The 12,380-nt window shown below is 37.0% G+C and overlaps 1 protein-coding gene across 1 annotated transcript in view; it reads left to right on the plus strand.

Moving 5' to 3' along the window:
• Window positions 1-12,380, plus strand: part of MALRD1 (MAM and LDL receptor class A domain containing 1) — a 555,525-nt gene that overhangs the window by 399,940 nt on the left and 143,205 nt on the right. Inside the window, exon 33 of the mRNA XM_061435952.1 lies at window positions 2,405-2,562. Within this exon, the coding sequence (XP_061291936.1) occupies window positions 2,405-2,562 (158 nt within the window). The remainder of the gene's footprint in view (window positions 1-2,404; window positions 2,563-12,380) is intronic.

Consider the following 12,380-nt stretch of genomic DNA (forward strand, 5'->3'; position numbering starts at 1 on the left):
GAAGATAGAAGACCATTCACAGATGTAATAGAGAAGCATTTCAAATTATTTCCACTACCACTCTTTTTTTAAACAAATGCTTTATTTACTTATTTGGCTGCATCAGGTCTTGTTTGTGGCATGCAGAATCTTAGTTCCCTGACCAGGGATCAAACCCAGTCCCCTGGCTGGGAAGCCCATTTCTCAACCATTGGACCATCAGGGAATTCCCACCACTCTTTTATATTGAGGAGAATCTTGCTGCAATAACTCATACTTCATGTTTCTTGGTTATTTTTCTTGGATAAGATTTTTTCTTTATTTTGCCAGACATTATAAAGGTCCTTAATGAAGAGAAATACTTTCAGAAAGGAATAGTTTTTTTTAATATATACCAGTCACTTTCAGTTTCTCATCTGACATGTAAGTCATTTGGAAGTCATTATTCCTATCCTCATAACAAGACAAAAAGCTGAATAAACTAAAAATCAACAGCTCTTTTAGATCTGTTAGAGAATCGATGTCAAAGGCAAACCACTGCCTCCAAATTGAAGCCAAATAGGAGAAACAGAATCACAGCTTCCTGGAGCAGAAGCTCAAGAGCAGAAACCTCTGCAGGAATCAGAACTGGGGGAGGAAGTTCTAATCCCTAACTGATGAAGGGCTCTAGGCTCAGTGTGCCCTGGGCTTCCCAGGTGTCTCAGTGGAAAAGAATCTGTCCATGTAGGAGACGCAGTTTCAGTTTCTGGGTCAGGAAGATCCCTTGGAGCAGGAGATAGCAACCCATTCCAGTATTCCTGCCTAGGAAATCCCATGGACAGAGGAGCCTAGCGGGCTACAGTCCACAGAGTTGCGAAAGAGTTGGAGATGACTTAGCCACTAAACAACAGCAATGTGCACCCATTTGAGAGATTAAAAAATCCCGGGGGATATCCAGTGTTAGAGGTCCTCACACTTGTTTACGGTTTAACTTCAGGAGCCCTACCATTTCTCACAGTAAAGATCAGAGAAAACTCCTCTCCGCTTTGAGCTGGTGGAGGAGAAAAGTTGCCATTTATCCAGAACAGTCTGTTCTCTCTAACAAGACTTGCCCTCAATAGAGAACACAAATAAATATTATCTATTACAGTAGCTAAAATCCAGGTCACTGATAACTCCAAATGCAGATAAGAATGAGAAGAAATGGGAACTCATTCATTGCTGGTGGGACTGCCAACTTTGGAAAATAGATTGTCCGCTTCATACAAAACTAAGCCTAGTCTTACTGTAAGATCCAGCTGTTGTCTACCTTGGTGTATTTACAAATGAGTTGAGAACTTCTGTCCACACAACAATTTACACACTAATGCTTATAAAAACTTTATTTACATTTGCTAAAGCTGAGAAGAAACCAGGATGTCCTTCATAGGTGAACAGATACAGAAACTGTGGTGCATCCATATAAGGAAATGTTATCCAGTGGTAATAATAAATGAGCTATCAAGTCACAAAAAGAAACAGAAGAACCTTAAATGGTACATATTGCTAACTGAAACAGGCTAATCTAAAAAGACTATGTACTGTATGATTCCAACTATATGACATTCTGGAAAAGGCATACTGTTAACTCACAATTTATGATTTACATGTGTATTTCTCAGTAAAAATACTGAGAAAGCCACAAGAAAAAATACTTGTAACTAAAGAATATTTTAATGGACTTTGTTTAGAACTATAAATAAATAATTAACCTGAGGAAATGTTTATATATATATATAAATATATATATATACACACATTTCATTCTCCCCTAGTAAAAGCCGCAGAGGAAGTAGTAACTGTGATGCATTTTGATGATGTCTACAGAAAAAGAAAATCCAGTTGTGTTTAAATTGAGAGATCGTTCACATACTAATGTAGTTGAGAAGTTATCTATTGTTCAGAAAAATAATAAGGTAAATTTCAGAATTACATTTCACTTTGCAGTTCTTATCTGCCATTCACTGCTACTTTGGTCAGTGTGAGAATTGGAACAACCAAAAATAACATAGAGTATCAGTCAGTCCCAACACCCTCCATACCTGTTCTACATGCAGCATACGAAATATTTTATTTGCTTGAAACTGACAGACAAGTTTGTGCAATGTAGGAGAAAAGGAATACACTTTCAGAGTCAACGAAATATTTGATCATCTTTATGCACAAGTCACATACCAAGGTGAATCTTGTGAATTACATAATCATGGTGATACTCTTTTTAATGTTGGTTTAAAGAAGTCAATATTGTTGATATATAATTGACAGAAAGTGAGTTGTGTTTAATTTTCTCTGTGCGTGCGTGTGTGTGTTTGGGGAAAACTGAAATTCATACACGATTTAAATATATTCTACCTCGTGCTACAAAATTTATCATTTCACTAAATAAAAATTGTTTATCTATTTCAAGGTAGTGGTCAGCACTTCCTGTTTGTCAACTCATCTGGCCCCAAAGAAGGATACACTGCAAGAATCACCACTTCCCAATACTTTCCAGCAAGCCTCGGAATGTGCACTGTTCGGTTCTGGTTCTACATGGTTGATCCCGGGAGCACAGGAGTCTTAAAGGTACAACAGGAAGACAGAGATTTGTCTTTCACTGACATAGTCAGAGCGCGTGTTTAAGCATTTCTCTCTTTTTTTGGTAGCCAGACCACACCAATCCTGATTCTATTAATTTCTCATTTCTTTCTGGGGCAATGGGACTCTGGCAAGAAGTTCTGTTATTCATCTTAATCTCCTTCAAGATTTGTCTCATTCATGGCTGCCACCTGAACTCAATTATGGTGCACGCTCTTTAAAAGATTATCTACAGATGAAAGATTATGGGCAGATTCTACATGTATCTTCTAATAACAACTTAGATAGGAACAATGAAGAAATATGATGAGAGGGATAGTAATGGAGAGGATTCTCTTCCCCAAAGTAAAAGCAAAGCACACTTAAGATAAATATATTATCAGCTCACACTGAAAACAATGCGCCTGCTTTATTTTTAACTAACTGAATACAAGAATCTACACCAAATGCTAATCTCTTTAAATAAACGGGTTGCTGCGTCTATACTTCTCATATGAAAGATCAATGAATGAAATTTTCACTTGTTAGGAACCAATTTTGAAATCTTAATTTCTAATTAAAAGATTGTGTATCAGAACACAATATGTAGTGATATTGCCTTGAAATTATGCAGTCATTTGTTGTTGGGATAAATATACAATTTGGAATTTTTGTCATTATCTCAAACATTGTCCCTCGTAAATAATAACAGCTATTATTAAGTGATTCCTATCTTTCTGGCTATTCATTTTAACTTTATACGTGTTAACAGTTTTAATTCTCACATTGACCTAATAAGGTAGTGTTTAGCTTTCCCAGAATTTTCAGTAAAGAAACTGAACTCAAAGTGGCTTAATAACTTTTCCATGATTACACAATTGACCAGAAATCTGATTTCAAAAATCTGACATCCTTGTTGCTTATATTTTCTGCATTACTCAGAGACATCTAAGGAGAAATATGAGGCAAAGAGAGAAAGAATAAAATGCCTTATCAATTCTAGCCATTGCTGGGAAAGCCAGCTCTTATCAAGTAAAAATAAAAGCATGCAAGAAAGTGGAAAATCTGTTTTCCTCTAGAAAAACCAGTAAAAATAACAAAGAAAGATATTCATTTTTAACAGTTTAGATACACGTATTTTGTACATCATGAAAAAATTTTGGATTTTTGTTTTGTTTTTACATGTAGTATATAAATATTCAGTAGATTAGCCTTTTGCTTATGCTAAATTTTATCCTAAACACTGATCTTAAAAAGACTCTATAATATGTTGTTTTCACTGATATTTTAAAACATAGATACTGCAATTGAAGAGGACAGTAGTCAGTGGTTATTTGTTACACACAGAAGCAAATATGAAATGGAAACCTTTCAACAGAATGCACAGAGATTTCAGTCACTTTCTAACAAAGTGCTGCTTTCTTGATTCAAAACTAACATTTGTATATCCTTTAGCTATTCACCAGCTGGTCAGTCAGTGCTACAGGCTGAATGTTTTTGTCTCCCAAAATTCACCTGTTAAATCCTAACTATGACAGTCAGCTAGTTGAGTTACCTAGTTAAACAGCCCACTGTTTTTAGCCATGCTTCTCCAAACTGTCTTTGAAATGAAAGTGTTGATCTCAAGTCTTGATTTCTGATAGCTTACTTAAAATAGTGATTACAGTTTTTTCTAACTGGAAGGCAGCTTTAAGTGTACTGTTGCTTTTATACTCTCAGCTGTCTTCAGAGAGGTCTACTGGAAAGAATAGTGGAGGGGAATTGCAGTAAGGCTGACATCCAGGTTGTGTAGAGAAATTGCCCTCCTCAACACCAGATTGTCTTGGTAGGTTTGACTGCCCCCATGGCTTTTTACCGTCTCCACAGGTGACCCAAGCAGAACCAATTATAGTCACTTCCAGGATTTGATGCGATGTTTACAAGAGGCTTTCTCTGTCTTCTGTGTTGCAAATCACTGGCTAGAAGTAGCCTAGATCTGGGGCTCTTGGGGACCATCTTTCCCGATATGCGGAGAGAGATTGTCTGAGAAAGAAGCTAGAACACAGAGGAATTCGGGACCAAAAGAAGGAAGACAGACTGTTTCTGTTTAAATCCCGGAGCCTGCTTTACCTGAGTCAGTCAAGTTCTCTTTGTTACTTGCTGTTGGAAAATTCCTGTTACAGAAACCCAGGGAGAAACTGTTTTTGTAAGGTATCCTCATGTCTCTGATGGATCACAGTAACTGTGGCAAGTCTGTTTCTCAACTGTTGCTTTTAATCTTGAGTTATTCCCAGTCTGAAAAACTCCCTGAGTGTACCATATTTTTATATTATGTGAACGAATCAGTGAAGTGGAAACCCATTCTTTCCACTCTTTTAAAGTGAGACTTTCCAGCTGCATGTTATTCCTTCACGGGCAACTGTTTTTCTTTTTCATAATCTCTAATTTGAGTATAACAGTGTCACATTTTATAAAATTTCCTTGGCAGGGGTATTTCAGCTGGTGTGTTGCCTTAGAAAGAATCATCTGTAGTTACAGTATTGACAAGACTGATGGACAGATAGCTTCTTACAAAGGGTCTGAAAACCCACCTTTGTGTATATATTTTCTAAAGTATCCAAAATAATATTATCTAAATTTATGGTGAGGAGGAACTTCTTCTTTTTAATATTAAAAAAATTTAAGACTATAATAAATGATAATATGCACTGAGGCATGATGCGGATAAATAGATATTCAATGCTATCAGCATGCAATTATAAAGAGCATTTTGGAAATTAAAAGCTTTATAATTTTTATATTATTTACCAAAACATTCCACATCTATAAATATAAGGAAATAAAGATAGATATGCATGATGTTTTATTTATAAGTGTCTTCATCTCACTGTTGTTTATAAAAAGGAATATTTGAAGCCACATGAATGTCAAATATTAAGAATTGGTGAAATATAGTACATTCACTCTTGCAGTGAAATACTGTGGAGAAGTTAATTCTGTAAATGAATAAATGATAATAAAGAGAAGCATTTGTGATTCATTAATAACCAAAGTAACCAAATTTACAAATATGTATTCTAGAATGTATAATACATTGTATTATACATTTATACAATGTATAAAAATATATCTAATTTCACATATTTTAACATGGGACTATCTATTCCTTAATCTATGTAAATAAGTATAAATGTGTGTGTATATATATATATATGTGAAAAAATATGTCAAAGGATATACACTAAAATGAAAAGAGTAATTATCTTTAAACGTGAGATGAAAAGATTGTTTTCATTACTTTTATTTATTTTATAATTTTTCTACATTAAGCATATGATGCCTTTCTAGTAAGAAAAATATATACAAGGGTCTTTCTAAAGGATCTTCACCTTTGAAAACGTTGAAAGACACAGCTCAAGGATATCCATAAACAGGTCACTTCTTGAGTTAATAAAGAGCAAATGTGGCTCTGGAGCACTTGGTAGATTATAAACCATCTCTTAGATTGATAACATAAATTCTTTAAAAAGGATATGTCAAAGAAAATATCTAAAGTGAAGTTCCATACTAAAGTGTCTATGAGGCCCTAAAAATAACCTGGCATTCCTAAAAGAGCTCAAATAGCAGATTGTGCTAGAATGGTCTCTTGTCAGCACAAATCTGAAATTGTGCTGAGTGTTATGTATCTCTTGCTTTTCTGTGCTCTGTTCTGTATCCCAGAGAACAACATTTCCCAGACTCCTTTGCTGCCGCATTCCTGAATAAGTTTGACTAAAGGAAGGTACTGGCCAAAAATCAGGGCAGGAAGAGGAGACAAGCCTTCCTCCTCTTTGTCTCTTCTCTTTTTCTGTATATTTATATTTCTCTAGCTGAGTTTGTACTGCATCTCATCTGTGACTCAGTTCCCCCAGAAGGCCTTGCCTCCCTGGTTCAACTCCCACCAAGGATACTGACAAATGCCATCTTCTTCCAGCAACTCAACTTCGCTACTCCCTCCCTTTGACTTTAGGTTTTGGAGGAGAAACTTCTTCCTGCACATGCTAATCTATAGGTTGCCAAATAATTTCCCTGGTGATTTCTCATCTCTTCCATAAACATAGTACCTACTACCTATGTTAAAATTCTTCTATTTGAAATATATTAGTTTCTGTTTCCTAATTGAGCCCTGTCTAGGTACCTAACTCAAAGAAAACACAAATCTTTCAAAGACATTAACTGATAAAACAGTGAAAAACTATGAATGAGCACCAATTTAAATTTGTCATCCTTACATTAACGTCTTAAAAACTTACTGTCTAGTAGAGGAAGACAGAAAACAAATTGAAAAAAAGAACACCAATATGAAACTTCTGTTTGTGATGTAATACTACGGACCAAATTAAACTGTTTCCCGTAATACATAATTACTCACAATCTGCTGAGAAAGTTATTTTATATTGAATAGTAAGAAAGTCTATCTGAGAAATACAAGGTGTGAATTTAGACTTGAAAAACTAGAAAGATCAATTCTTGTGAATAACTGTAGTAAGAATGTTCTAGGCAGAAGAAATAAGCTAAGGGAAAAGCTCAAAAGTAGAAGGTATTTGAAGGCCACTGTAGTGGAACAAAGTAAGCAAGAGAAAGAGAGAAAGGATCAGAGATAGGTAGGAACCAGGGCCTTGCAGGGATGGTAAGGAGATTAGATTTTATTCTAAGAATCATGGAAAGTCATTGGAGAGTCTTAGCTTGAACTACTATAGCAAATTACCATGAAGTGGGTGGATCAAACAACAGAAGTTTCCTTCTCACAGCTCTGGAAGCTCAGAAGTTCAAGATCAAGGTATGGGCCAATTTGGTTCCTCTTGTGGACCCGCTTTCTGGTTTGTAGATAACTGGCTCTCACTGTGTGCTCAACCAGTGGATAGAAATCATCTTTTTTGGGTCTGTTCTTAAAAGGACACTAATCTAATCCACAGGACCCCACACTCATGAGCTAATTACCTTCCAAAGACCCCCATCTCCCAAAATCTAAACATTGAGAATTTGGGCTTCAACTTATGAATCTGAGGGGATATATTCAGTCTATAGCCGAGAGTATTAAACTGAGGGATAATAATATCATCTTTGAAAATTTAGAAGATATGCTGTGTGGAAAAGGGACAGGACCTGGGGGTAAGAGGAGGAAATCAGAAATGGACGTGAAACAGGAAGGCAAGTTACATGATTTCCAGGGGTCCCCAGCTTGATTTAAAGTGGAGTGTAAGAATAAACTGGAAAACAATTGCTACAAATAATGAACAAGCCTGAGCTCTTCATTGGCATATTAAGATTATCTTCTAAATAAAACACACTTTAATTTTATTAGTATATTAGTGAAGGGCATCATATAAAGTTAGCTCAATCAAAATGTTATATAGTTGATGAGATCAAGGTGAAATTCAATTATGATGTCCCTATTACTTTTTTAGGATAAAAAGCCAAATAATTCACATCTATCCATCCTGCAAAGTAGAAGGCTGCATGATGAAAGAAATGTTTTATAGAAACTAGAAAGCCTGATACTAAATATGTAATATTCAGGATAGTGAATGAATAATATTCAGAATAATAAGATGTCTATTCAGGCTTCAGTATCCTCTGATTCACAGGCTCATGATTTATGGACCAATGCTAATACATACTTTATTTTCTAGGTCAGTTTCTTTCTTTCAATTACCTACCTACATATAAAATTAAAAGCACTCTTTAAAATGGTGCTGGTCGTTTTCTGATACATATTGCCAAAAAAGCCCTAAGTGAAACCAAATTAATTTCCTATGTGATTATTTAGTTTCAGTAGTTCAGCTCCTAGCTTCTGACTTGTCCTACTATTTAATGCTAGCTCAGGTGAATTATTTAATGTCTATGAAAACAGGTAAAGTTTGGCACAAGACAAGAGAATTGCCCTACAAATAACTAATAGCCCTTTATTCCTCTAGACTCATTTTTTAAAGACACAAAAAGGAAATGAACTTTTGTAATTAAAAATGCTCTTTGTAATTTATAGAAGCTTTTCTTTGTTCAAGGGAGAAAAATGAACTATATCCTAAAACTTCTTTCAGTAATAACACATGAGTTAATATATCTAAAGGGGCTTCCCAGAAGCTTACAGTTAGCCTATGAGGTTGAAGTGAGTTTTTATTTTAAAGTTGAGTTTTAGGCAGTCCAGTGGTTAAGGTGAAACTTCACCTTCCAGTACAGGGGTATGGGTTCAATTCCTGGTTGAGGAGCTGAGATTTCACATCCCTTATCACCAAGTAACTAAAAAACATAAACAACAGAAGCAATATTGTACTGAATTTGATAAAAAAAAAAAACTTTAAAAATTGTCCACATCAAAAAAAAAATCTTAACCAAAATAAAGTTGAGTTTTAGAGCTAAATGATTTCTGCAAAACATATGGAATTCAACATGTAAATCTTCTATTCAGGAAGCCATTATTGCCATGGCCTTATGCTTGTAAATTTTGCTTTGTTTTGTTTTAATGTGATATTTAGAAAAGTAGTAAGAGCAGTGGGAAAAAAATGAGAATAATGTAAGATGGTTACTATATGCTATACACTGAAGTCCTTTACATTGATCTAATCTACCAGACCACCTGACCTGCCTCTTAAGAAACCTATATGCAGGTCAGGAAGCAACAGTTAGAACTGGACATGAAACAACAGACTGGTTCCAAATAGGAAAAGGAGTACGTCAAGGCTGTATATTGTCACCCTACTTATTTAACTTATATGCAGAGTACATCGTGAGAAATGCTGGGCTGGAAGAAGCACAAGCTGGAATTAAGATTGTTGGGAGAAATATCAATCACCTCAGATATGCAGATGACACCACTCTTATGGCAGAAAATGAAGAGGAACTCCAAAGCCTCTTGATGAAAGTGAAAGAGGAGAGTAAAAAAGTTGGCTTAAAGCTCAACATTCAGAAAATGAAGATCATGGCATCCGGTCCCATCACTTCATGGGAAATAGATGGGGAAACAGTGGAAACAGTGTCAGACTTTATTTTTGGGAGCTCCAAAATCAATGCAGATGGTGATTGGAGCCATAAAAGATGCTTACTCCTTGGAAGAAAAGTTATGACCAACCTAGATAGCATATTCAAAAGCAGAGACATTACCTTGCCAACAAAGGTCTGTCTAGTCAAGGCTGTGGTTTTTCCAGTGGTCATGTATGGATGTGAGAGTTGGACTGTGAAGAAGGATGAGCACTGAAGAATTGATGCTTTTGAACTGTGGTGTTGGAGAAGACTCTTGAGAGTCCCTTGGACTGCAAGGAGATCCAACCAGTCCATCCTAAAGGGGATCAGTCCTGGGTGTTCATTGGAAGGACTGATGCTGAAGCTGAAACTCCAATATTTTGGCCATCTGATGTGAAGAACTGACTCATTGGAAAAGACCCTGATGCCAGGAGGGATTGGGGGCAGGAGGATAAGGGAACAACAGAGGATGAGATGGCTGGATGGCATCACCAACTTGATGGATATGAGTTTGAGGGAACTCTGGGAATTGGTGATGGACAGGGAGGCCTGGCTGTGCTGCAAATCATGGGGTTGCAAGGAGTCGGACACAACTAAGCGACTGAACTGAACTGAATCCTCAACCATCCAGTGAGGAACATAATGACATTATCTATACACTTTAACAGTTGAGTAAAATGAGATAGAAAAAGCTTCAGGAATTTGTTCAAGGTCACAGTACTATTTAAGAGATGGCAGGCCATGATGTTCCCACATCCACTGGCTCCAGCCTATGCTTTTAATTAATATGCTTTACTGCCTCCCAAAACTAGATGGGTTTTTATGGCATATTTTATTTTTCATACTTTATTGCTCAAAATCATGTTTTATTCTCTGCAATAATTATTGAAATCTGGTCTTTAAAAGATACTTTGCCTGTTTTATATTCTGCATATTGTGGTTTTCAATATAAATTTGATTTGAATTACTAGTGTAATTTGACAGAGGTAAAAGAGGAGTGTGAAAAAGCTGGCTTAAAACTCAGCATTCTAAAGATGAACATCATGGCATCTGATCCCATCACTTCATGGCAAATAGATGGGGAAAAAGTGAAACAGTGACAAATTTTATTTTCTTGGGCTCCAAAATCACTGCGGATGGTGACTGCAGCCATGAAATTAAAAGACACTTGTTCCTTCGAAGAAAAACTATGACCAACCTAGAAAGTATATTAAAAAGCAAGGACGTCATTTTGCTATAAAAGGTCGTATAGTTAAAGCTATGGTTTTCCCATTGGTCATGTACAAATGTGAGAGTTGGACCATAAAGAAGGCTGAGCACCAAAGAATTGATGCTTTCGAACTATGGTGTTGGAGAAGACTCCTGAGAGTCCCTTGGATAGCAAAGAGGTCAAACCAGTCTATACTAAAGGAAATCAACCCTGAATATTCATTGGAAGGACTGATGCAGAAACGGAAGTTCCAGTACTTTGGCTACCTGATGTGAAGAGCTAGCCAACTCATTGGCAAAGACCCTGATGCTGGGAAAAATTGAGGGCAAGAGGAGAAGGGAGAGATAGAGGATGATGGCATTGGATGGCATCACTGACTCAATGGGCATGAGTTTAAGCAAAGTCCAGAAAATAGTAAAGGACAAGGAAGCCTGGTGTACCACAGTTCATGGGGTCACAAAGAGTTGGGCATGACTTAACAACTAAACAACAACAACCAATGTAACAGAAAACAAAACAAAACAAAACAAAAAAAATTGGTGTAACAGTTATTTAAATCATCCTCCTAAACATGGCCCATCACATCAAGGGAAATGGATGGGACAGTGGAAACAGTGTCAGACTTTATTTTTGGGGGCTCCAAAATCGCTGCAGATGGTGACTACAGCCATGAAGTTAAAAGACACTTACTCCTTGGAAGAAAAGTTATGACCAACCTAGACAGCGTATTGAACAGCAGAGATATTACTTTGCTGACAAAGGTCCGTTTAGTCAAGGGTATGGTTTTTCCAGTGGTCATGTATGGATGCGAGAGTTGGACTGTGAAGAAAGCTGAGCACCGAAGAATTGATGCTTTTGAGCTGTGGTGTTGGAGAAGACTCTTGAGAGTCCCTTGGACTGCAAGGAGATCCAACCAGTCCCTTCTGAAGGAGATCAGTCCTGGGGATTCTTTGGAAGGAATGATGCTAAAGCTGAAACTCCAGTACTTTGGCCACCTCATGCAAAGAGTTGACTCACTGGGAAAGACTTTGATGCTGGGAGGGATTGGGGGCAGGAGGAAAAGGGAACGACAGAGGATAAGATGGCTGGATGGTATCACCGACTCGATGGACATGAGTTTGAGTGAACTCCGGGAGATGGTGATGGACAGGGAGGCCTGGTGTGCTGTGATTCATGGGGTCGCAAAGAGTCAGACACGACTAAGCAACTGAACTGAACTGAACCGGAACGTGGCACCCTCAGTGTATAGTGTGTGTTTGGTGTTGGATGGGGGTGCCATCAGTATTCCTTTTTTCTATAATTGCCCCTGTGACATAACATTTAATCCTTTTGTTCTGCTGCTTTTGAAGGTTAACTTTTGAATGAGCTGTTCAAGGACAAGAGCCACCAAGACTATATCCTTTTTGTCAAACTTTTCAAAGCCCTTTCTGGTCAGTTTCAGAGTCCTCTTGGGTTTGTTATCTGATCTATATCTGTCCTATTAGAAGAACTGGCCCTTTCAAGGGCCCCCATCTCTCAAACAATGCAAGAGGAAATTCTTTATATTCCCTGTGTTGCTTCTAGACTTCCAAACTTCAGAATAAGACATTTAGGAAATTTCCTGGAAGTCCAGTGGATAGGACTTTGTGCTCTCACTGTC

Source organism: Bos javanicus, chromosome 13 (assembly GCF_032452875.1).
Source record: "Bos javanicus breed banteng chromosome 13, ARS-OSU_banteng_1.0, whole genome shotgun sequence".
Taxonomy (NCBI): domain Eukaryota; kingdom Metazoa; phylum Chordata; class Mammalia; order Artiodactyla; family Bovidae; genus Bos; species Bos javanicus.